Here is a 10,697-nt window from a genome sequence, read left to right on the forward strand (position 1 = left end):
TATATTTGTGGAGACAAACAAACACGACCATTGTTCCTAGTATATACAGTGTTTAGCCAAACAAAATGCTATATAGCGTAAATATTGACTATGACATGTGACATAGTGGCACAAGGAAATAGGTGAAAACATGACATAACACGCACATGTATATACAGACGAAGAATTAATCCGATTTATATTAGGACTTACTGAGTACTGTAATTATATATATATAACACCATTAGAATGTGACCCAGACATTATACACCACTGCTAACAGCAGATCTGAGCACTAGGGGGTGGAGACTATACCTACCTTGTCAATGTCGCCATGTAGAAGAGAAATCCTTCCCTTGAAATATAGAAACTGGACAGACTGTGTGTGTTGTGCGTGTGTGTGTGTGTGTGCGTGGGTGTGTGTGTGTGTGTGTGTGTGTGTGTGTCCGTGCGATAGTGTATCGTTTACACATACATGTGTAGGTGTTTAACAAAAGAGAGAGAAAAAAAACACTTCCTTTCGCATGTTTCACTGCCAACACAAGCTATTCAGGTTACGTACATACGAGCTGCAATGACACCACTCTCCTGTCCTGTTTATCTTGTCATATGACCAGAAGCTACATCCTTTTATTCCATCCTCCAGCAGATACCAATCATAGTCTACACAGTCTACGAGCTACTTTGGTAGTACTATTGAACTAAGGGTATTTTAGGTTCACGATATCATTACACCCCGGCCTTATGATCGACATATTATTAGCATTGAAGTATAAAAGTTGATTGAACAACTATTTGAGATTGAGGGGTTGGTAATGTTGTCTAGCTGAGAAAACAAAGTGTTAGGAATGTTCTTAGTCAACAACTTGCAAACGATACAAAACCACAACATACAACAAGTGGTGAGGGGAGATTTAGCGTTTGGAAGGGGGTGGTTGGTTTGCGGGAAGCAAAGGCAGTATCTAAACTGTCAATAAGAGTACATCTAAGCATGTCAAGTAGAGGTGAAGGTTGAGGTGGGGGGTCGATTATGTAATGGTTGCGTGTATGCATCATTCAAGTACAATGTAAGTACATGTACATGCATGAAAAAAGATTTAATACTGACATTGATTGAGGGAGTTACCTACATGTACAATGTACCTAAGATTTGCAAAGTCAGCTTGCTTACCATGCAGTAATTAATGGCTGGTGAAGTGGGGTATACACACACTAGCTGACACTAATAAAAGATTAATCCACTGAACCATGGCAAAGAAACAACTGTTACAGCATTATAGTGGTGATGAGCAATAGAGGCCAGGGTGCATGTCACTAATAAAAGATTACCGGTGCCTGTTCAGTGGATCAACTGTATTATATATTATATAATGATGATGAGTATAAGGGCCAGGGTGCATACACTGGACCTAAAGTACAAGTAGTGAAATAACAATTACTTGATGGACCCACCTTTGGGTATTTTTCCAGATGAGGGTTCAATAGTCCCTCAGCGTAGTCCGGGTCCACCTCACCCACTCCTGTGTGGTGTGTGGAGTGTGTGTAGGTGGTGTGGGCGTAGGGTGTGTGTGGGGGTGTTTTTACAATAATAGTAGTACACCAAGGTTTAAATTTTGCACAAGTGGGTGACAGAACATTTTAACAGTATTTTTTTTATATATGCAGTACATAACCATCACTACTCAATTGGAACTACAATAGGGATACAAAGGATAACTTGGTCTGCATTAATCTGTGGTGTGTTGGTATTGACGGCTCTCACACACACAACAATGAACAATTGAAAAAGTGGTCCAAATTTCTGTCTTAATTGCTCTCAAATGGTTGTCACGATAGCCTTGGAAACACGCCCACACACACCACCGCAATGCTAGGAGACCCAACCACACACAGTAGGAGGTTCAACAAGCAATCAGAGAAATAATCTCCAGCCACTCCATATATTATTGTTGAACTTGTTTACTATAAGGCCCTGGGGGGGAAACTGGCTCATGCAAAACGCACCTGCAGACAGCACACTAGTAGTAGCTAACAGCTGGGCATAAAACCACGATTTCAAGCAGACACTAGAATTTGGCAGAGTATGCAATTCAGTAGCCCACAAAGGCGCCCGTGGAATCAGACATTCCTAATATTAGAGCCCTGAGAAGTGACCTTCCCTTTAGCGCTCAAAGCATCCCCGTTATCCACAGGAATTTAGGTCATAATTGCCAGCACTTGCCCCACCACATGTGAGGATGCATGCACACAAACAGTTTTATTGTTATGACTATGCGGGGAAGAGCTACGTTATAAACTAAATCTAATTATAATTTTCTCATTAGCAAAATTCGGTGGATTTTGGCCACCTGTATCAAGTGACTAACATTATGGTTTACGGGGAAAGGTCAACATGTACGGGGAAAGGTCAACATGTGCTTACCACGACATGTACACGAGAAGTACATGTATAGACATAAATAAAGGAATCAGTACAAGTTAAATGAAATTAAAGAAACAACCGATACAAAACAATTAATTTAGACACAACAACTAATGAGTGAGTACAGACACACCATACGCCCACTCAATCAACACGACCGAGTCGCTCTCCAACTCAAGACAATGTAAAATTGAATTAATCATTCCTAAATTGGAGCCAGTGTCAAAACTGAAGCAATTTAAAGGAGGGATATCTGAACACGCGGAAGAGCTTGTTATTAAACTAACATACACACATGTACATGTCATATATACATGTACATGTACATGTGTGTACACCACATGTCACTTACAAATTTTCTATTTGGGTTTTATTTGCCCCAAGGGATTTGTGTACTGAATATGGTATAATTAACACATAATAAATTGCACTTTTTAGTAGGATTTCTTAATTCCCAAGTAATTAATTTGGACAGTGTATTTCCCAGAGGGGAGCTGCATTAGGGTATAGCTAGGTGGACATGACCTGCTACTACAGTGGATGTGGTGGGGGGCCAGCTGTGAGGTGTTGTTGATGCCCTCAGGCTTAGTCAGCCAGTGTCAGTACGAAGTTGCTGACATAATACAATACAGCTGTTGTTACAAATCCAAGCATACCCAATCACAATTATGCACAAATAAGCTCATTTTGACCTAAAAATGGAATGAAAAACAAAAACAAAAATTAATTAGCAAAGCTGCAAACAAGTGTCACAGAGTAATAACTACTAGACTATAATTAAAAAACTGTTTTTCAATAAACCACGCATGTACGTGCGGTGTTGATGTGTACAATATTTGACAGAATGTTTTAACTATTAAGATTTTTTAACAAACTCATTAGACTGGCATTTAGTGTCATAGTCGGTGGCTTTTGTTTGCGCTAATCTGATATGCAAGCTTGTGTATGCAGTATCACAATGTCAATATTGTGGGATAGTCATCCACACTAATCAACCACTTCCTGAGCTTCTCCACTGCACAAAATGATTTGGCCCACCCAGCCTAGTGGGTTTGACAACACACTTGTGTTGGGTGATTTTTCCTGAAGCTGTCAACAACTGCCTAGATACATGTCAATATACGTGAAATATTTCAGATTTTTCTGGTACGTAATTGAACAATTACCTGGATACAATACAATGTGTACGTGATGATATGTACACACAGGTTTCGTCATTATGAGTTATGTTGTGTAGGTCACGTACATGCATTATACAAGAGTACACGTACACCCACTCACACTGTCTTGTGGCTATGCGGACAACCGTCCTTCCTTTCTCAGTATTATACCTACCCACATGATAAGACAAAGCTCAGGAACTCTGGTGTACAGTTTACTGTGTGTGGTTGACCCACTTAACCTTTGCTGTTTGCAGCTGTATCTATAGTACTAGTACGTACAAGACTCCCTCCCACTAATTCAAGAAATACATGTATGTACATGTAGGTAGAAGCCATAGCACGCACACACACACACACATGCACACACACACAGCACACAGCACACACACAGCACACACACACACACACACACACACACACACACACACACACACACACACACACAGCACTAGACTGTAGGAGACTGTAGTACATATGTATGTCATTATCAGAGCTAGCTAGCACAAACATGACTCTAATACAGAGCTAGCTAGTACACTGACAGCACATGCACACATGCCATGCAGGAATGCACCGGTTGATTGAGTTGATTGATTGGATAACGAGCAGAGACCAGTTGATTGATTGGATAACGAGTGGAGACCGTGCCACTATTGTTTCTCAATTAACATGGTATTGAGAGATGCATTCCTGAAATATTGGACGTTAATTACAGCCCATCTCGCTACTTAATACGACACACGAAGTGAAGCCAGTAGCTAATCGAGTTAACCTAAGTGGACAATGCAAGCTGCACAAAAAGGCAGCGGTTGTTGAAATTCCACACCTGCAAACACCTGCGCTGACAAATACAGTATTAGATAGTGGAAACCAGTTAGCCCATAGGTACCCACATTTTGTCACCCTTCTCTTAGACTAGACCTGCAGCTGTGGGTTAAAACTGTCAGACTTGTTTACTGCCCTGAGGCTGTGGTCCCGGGATGCTGGGTACATAACAAACATGTCTTTGCCAGTTAGTGTGAGTATTTGTGGGTTGCTAGGAAACCCTATATATACACCGTACACAGAACAGCACAGGGATATATACAATATAACTATGGCAACATACAGTTTATATAGCACTATAATAGTATTGAGTACATGTACAGTAAGGAACATCACAAAGAGAGCTAACTATGGGAAATATAGCATCAAAGTTGGGAGACTTAAACCTGAACAAAATTCCACACATTCCGTATCTTACAAGATCCGAAAAATACCGTGTTTAGTGATACAAGCATGTGCCTATCAGTATGTATAATTATGTGGTATAGTGTTTACTGTGCCATGCATGCTATGAGCCCTGAGGGCAAGGAGGAGCCTTACAGAGCTATAGGTTGCCTAGACAATAGCCCAAACTGTGATAACCAGCTGCCCATTTCTCAGAAAGTAGCCTTAAAAGTACAAAAGACGGACAAAAAAAATTTTCGCTTAATCATTGAAACCTTAGGAAATCAATAGCATGCAAATGCAATACTGTGAAAATTTCACAAAATTCCAAAATAGGTATGGGATCTTAAGATACTTGTGTATGATGCGTATATTGACAGGGTGTGTCTAGCTGTGATGTCATTGTTGAGCCTACTAATGGATGCTTAAAGAGATGCCTCACAGATGTCTTAAGCACGCTCGCACCGTGTAAGCATGTTAATCATCGGAACAGAAAGTAAATAGTGGACAGCGTAAAGGTCAATAGAACCCAGCTACCCATCGGCTTGTTTATATATTCTCTGCTTGTTAGGGCTCCACTTTTAACCTTTCAGAACAATAGGGCCATGCAGGCAGCAAGTCAGACACAATCTACCATACCTTCCTGGCTAATTAGTTAATTTCAGTTATAGTGAAAGATTGATATGACCCTCAACCAGTCTAGACAACAAGCCCTGTTCCTAGGAGACTATCAACACACCGCTAACACAGCGGAGACACTAACGAAACACTAATCCATGAAAACATGACCTACATATAACCTACACATACGTCTATAAGTGTATACTAGAGAGTGCACTAAAAGCCCATACCAGCTACAACAAGTACAGAGTACAAAGTACAAAGTTCAGGATGCTATGGGGATGCTTACACACTGATCAAACTGCCCACACCTATTTCATCAGACACTGTTGGTACAGGCCTACCTTCATGATTAGCCTACTACCATGGAAATAAACTCAATTAAAGAACTGCAAGCTTTGATTGATGCAATGATATCTTGTACTACAGAGGGTGTGCGTGTACCCTCCTCCCCCCACTACCCTGCACGTACGCTAGCTACAATAGCTAGGGAACGTGTAACAGATACATACAACACATTATGTAACGGGTAGAGGTTGATTCCTACGGGGAATTAGCGGAGGGGGGGGGGGGGGGGGAGGCAGACAGGAAATAAGTTGCTTTGAGACCTAATTTGCAGCTCACTTGGAAGTTTGGGGTAAATGTAAACTACTTGAGATAAGTGAGTGTTAGTTTACATAAGAACTAGCTAGCTTTGATAAAGTGGTGTACTTGTGTAAATTTTACGTTTTTTGCACTTCACTGTTTGCCCCAAACTTCAAAGCGAGCTGTTAAGACCAGGCTTCACAACAAACTTTTCCTTCAAACAGTGTCCACCATAAAATATTAGATTCATAGGGATATCGGCGCCCCCCCATTACTCAATGTATCCAAACAATTCAGGGACTGCTTGGTATACAAACACACAAATAGAGACGGTTAGTATCGGCCAACACAAACCAACCAATGATATAGCTTCAAAATCTGACATCGATCAATAATAGCAAGAGTCCATAATAAAAGAGAGGAGTATCAAACAAAGTATTACCTTGCATCAGATGTATTCGGAAAGTAACGTGACTTCACTATAACATACAATCAAGATTAGCAAGTCCTAGCTAACGTTATAGCAGCAGACAAAGTACTAGTCACACGAGACAACACTAACTAGCAGCTAGCAACAACTCAAGGAACAAACAATAAATCATATTACCTGTGGAGAAGGACAGTGCTAGCTTGCAATCCACAACTCTCTCAAAATAAGATATTAAGATACTCATCCCCAACACTCATAACCCCCTGAACTCAGTTCTTCCGTAATGCACACCTTAATAGTTTGGGACACAGACTTTTACTTCCAGCTCTCTATAGTAACACTATACAACAGTGGAATGATGAGGGGGAGATTACTTTTGTCCCAAATATCCAGAACATAATTATAATTATAATTTAATGACAGCTAAGTACTAAAGCATGCTCATAACTATAAGCATCACTGACCCTGGGTCCCAAACATCCAGAACTTGAATGACAGCTATTAATAGTACAGTTGAGCCTCGGTTATCCGAATCCCGGTTATCCGAATCCTCGATTATCCGAATGCTAGAGCATAGTGCAATCTGAGCATGCGCAGTAGGAAATTGCCCACGTGGCTGGCAAAAAGCCAGCTTTTGATTATCCGAATATTTCACTTACCCGAATGGGCCCGGGGACAAAGGTGTTCGGATAACCGAGGCTCAACTGTATTACAAGCATGTTCATGCTCTCATTGGACTGCCTGCCCCTGTACTGACCTAGTGTGACTGTGAGCATTGTATGGTAGAAGAGGAGGAAGGCTGTGCAGATTGGAGCTAGAGGGGGATTCCCCCCTTCACCCTCCCCCCGTATGACACCCTGCCCTGTACTGACCTAGTGTGACAGTGAGCATTGTATGGTAGAAGAGGAGGAAGGCTGTGCAGATTGGAGCTAGTTTATCCCCCCCCCCCCCCCTGTATGACACCCTGCCCTGTACTGACCTAGTGTGACTGTGAGCATGGTATGGTAGAAGAGGAGGAAGGCTGTGCAGATTGGAGCTAGTTTACCCCCCCCCCCCCCTGTATGACACCCTGCCCTGTACTGACCTAGTGTGACAGTGAGCATTGTATGGTAGAAGAGGAGGAAGGCTGTGCAGATTGGGGCTCTGAAGGTACCACTGGTTGCTCCTCTCTCCAGCTCTGTCATTCCCAACTCTCTGTTGCCTGAGAAACCGACAAACTCGAGCACTTTGAGGATACGACCCGGTACGAGTGAGAGGAACTGTGTGTGGGGAGTGGGTGGTGTGTGGGTGGGAGGATGTGTATGGGGTGTGCTTGTGTGTACTATAGTTTATGTGGTAGCTGTAATAAATGTTAAGACCTGTACAGCTGACTTAGTGACACCGATTAACTGTACAATAGCAAGGAGAGTGAAAGCTATTCAATGTTAATTATTCCATTACTACTGTACATGCACTGACCAGGTTGAAACTGCCCATTCCCATTCTGACACCAGAGGTGAAGTTTGCCTCCAGGCTAATCTTCTCTGTCTCACATGTCTTGAGCCATTCGTACAGGTGTCTGCAGTATATGATGGGTAAAGATCGTTATTGAAACTAGTAAATAATGCACAACCAAAAATGCATTTTGTTGCATAGGTCACCCTTTACATTACACCCTTTACATTACACAAATGTAGATATCAATAAGAGCGTTTATAATGAACGACCCTTTACCACTGGAACACACTTGCACTACTTGTTACTTATTAGTTGGTGATCTTTACCAAATACTATAAACAGGTTAAATGTTGTGCACTTACTTGTAGAGAGAGTAGCATGATCGTATTCTGAACCCTCCCTTCACAAAACTCATCAGGCTTTCGTCCTGTAGGGGCAGGGAAAATGTTAAAGCCTCTAGTAACGTTAACTTTAAGATTGAATGCATATACATCAAGATGGTGTCTTAAAATCAGAAGTTAATTTTGCTGTTTTTGACAAAATACCATGGGTTATAATTTATATAGCCCATAGACTTTTCCCAAAAATGGAAATTATGGCCCATTCCAGATTTGAGATTTGAGCGTACCATCTGAACAGGCTCCTGTAAGCTTTCATAAATCATGAAATCGTTGAATTTGGACCACCCACACACATGTACGACCACCCACACACTTGTACGACCACCCACACACATGTACGACCATCCACACACTTGTACGACCACCCACACACCTGTACGAATGTGAGGAAAGACAGCAACAGGTTAGCCTCGGCATAGTAGATCTCAGCGTGTAGCTCTAGGGCGGAGAAGTTGTCCATACGAGAGTTACCGAACATCCAGTTAGAGAGAGAGCTCACGATCCCCACGTTTCTACGTTGACTGGGAGGGGGGGTTAAAAGTGCAAAGTTGACATCTGTATTGTACCGTATTACTAGAATGTTTTGCGAGCATCAAACATACGTGAACTTTAATCACTTTGCAAAACCTAAACTAGTACTGGTAATGACACACGATCCTCCTTGCCAGAACGCAATAGTTAGATCACCAAGGGTCAAATTGTTCTACTGATTTGGCTCATTTCATTTGTGAAGATTGGTATAATATATACGGCATATGAGACATACCACGGTTGTCACGATCGCCATACATGTACATGCACACAATATTGAGCACAAAGCCATAATGAGCATAATCATAGTGACAGAATTATACAGAATATACAAATGAAGTGATGATTTGTTACTGATAGCTAACTCACGCGCTGCAAAGGGCGATGGTTTTGTTTAATTCTCCAGTTGCACTTTCAATGGTCTCCTACACACAAGAGCAGGTATTGTTATCACCTCGTGTATACACACACAATGACAAGCACTTCATCACAGCCAAGGGAAAAATACCAAGTTGACAATCAGTTTAACATGACATGTACATGTGCAGTGGAAACCCTAGAGCTATAAATTGTGGTCACCATACTTTCAACCAGGCAGGCCATTTCTTTATTACTATAGAGAGAGGTTTCACAGTGTAGAGTGATTACAAGGTGTTGTTGTTATATTACATACAGACCATAGGAACAATGTTGGCCCTATAGAGTGAGTACAAAGTTCAGAGTACAGTACAGTGCATCTAAGATGTACTTACTGCATCCATGCTGAACCCAGCCTTGAGGAACATGACACTACTGAAGGCCATGGAGTGATACATACAGGTGTCCGCCCTGAGGGGGGGGGAGGGAGGGTTGATATAATAATGATAATTATTATTGTAGCGGTAGCACTACGAACCTGACATGAATAATCTGATTCTCCACATGCAAGAAGACTATTAATAATGGTCCAGCTGAAATATTCCTCATTACTGAGGCTGAAATGTCATGCAGCTAATAGGACAAGTACATTGCCCACACGATGATATTGCCTGCCAAAAATAGCCCTTAATATACGGCCGGCCCAGCCTGACCTATCACCAAAGGAAGCTAGCTAGTAATGAAAGAAGATTTAACAGCTTCACCACAAAATAGGAAATGGGTATTCTTGCAACGTTCCCATTTTCCATTAAAACAGGGGAACATACCGAGGTTTCAGCATCTGTATGGCCTCATTGAACATGTTCTTGTTCATCATGTCCATCGCCGTTTCTATGGCAATGATGCCGGAGGCAATATCCACCTCTCCACTGTTGTACGAAGAAATAAGAATTTTAATTTCCACTCTAGTATATCGTACTTCTTCTAAATATGGCGCCGCTTACATTTTTGAGACTAAGTGTATGCACAAGGAATGAATGAATTTAATGATGGGCGACATGTCCAGGTGGCCCTATTTAGAAGAAGTACGGTACTCATAAATTGATCATTAGTTTTCAACACCATACAACACCACGGTGAGACTGTTGTTACACGTACCTCTGTAGTGTAGGTGATGGCGTGTGTGAGGAGGGGGGCGTGGCTCCAGCCTCGGCATCATGAAACTGTACGAGAGTTATATATATATATTATATATATAGCGTATGTCAACACCCAGCTGTGTAAATACAAACGATTTATGCACATAACAATACAATACCTCTAATTCTTCATCAGAGACAGATTTTGCTTCACTCTCTGTGTCAGCCATTCACAGAACTTGATGTCTAACAGTAGGAGAGGAAACAGCTTGTCGAGTCGGTAGCAACCAGGGCTAAAAGCGCTAGGGGTGCCAGGCAGGTTGTAATTGTATTGTTTCCGAGACTGTACTTTGATACTGGTTTGCGCTAGTCTCGCGGGCCATACTCGAAAACTGGACCCGCGAGACTAGATCTAGCTTTGCA

At 41.8% G+C, this 10,697-nt stretch overlaps 1 protein-coding gene across 2 annotated transcripts in view; it reads right to left on the reverse strand.

The window, feature by feature from the left end:
* Nucleotides 1-10,667, reverse strand: part of LOC135335276 (tetratricopeptide repeat protein 39A-like) — an 18,342-nt gene extending 7,675 nt beyond the window's left edge. The window contains exons 1-11 of one of the 2 annotated variants that reach the window (XM_064530722.1): nt 10,454-10,666; nt 10,294-10,358; nt 9,963-10,064; nt 9,531-9,606; nt 9,148-9,203; nt 8,621-8,768; nt 8,209-8,273; nt 7,868-7,967; nt 7,494-7,668; nt 1,432-1,499; nt 299-358 (exon numbers count right to left, since the gene is read on the reverse strand). In XM_064530722.1, coding sequence (XP_064386792.1) covers nt 299-358; nt 1,432-1,499; nt 7,494-7,668; nt 7,868-7,967; nt 8,209-8,273; nt 8,621-8,768; nt 9,148-9,203; nt 9,531-9,606; nt 9,963-10,064; nt 10,294-10,358; nt 10,454-10,504 — 966 coding nt within the window. In that variant the 5' untranslated portion in view covers nt 10,505-10,666. Of the gene's footprint in view, nt 1-298; nt 359-1,431; nt 1,500-7,493; nt 7,669-7,867; nt 7,968-8,208; nt 8,274-8,620; nt 8,769-9,147; nt 9,204-9,530; nt 9,607-9,962; nt 10,065-10,293; nt 10,359-10,453 lie in introns of both variants that reach the window. The other variant, XM_064530723.1, reaches the window with a different exon arrangement.
* Nucleotides 10,668-10,697: the final 30 nt, after the last annotated feature.

Source organism: Halichondria panicea, chromosome 4, assembly GCF_963675165.1.
Source record: "Halichondria panicea chromosome 4, odHalPani1.1, whole genome shotgun sequence".
Classification (NCBI taxonomy): domain Eukaryota; kingdom Metazoa; phylum Porifera; class Demospongiae; order Suberitida; family Halichondriidae; genus Halichondria; species Halichondria panicea.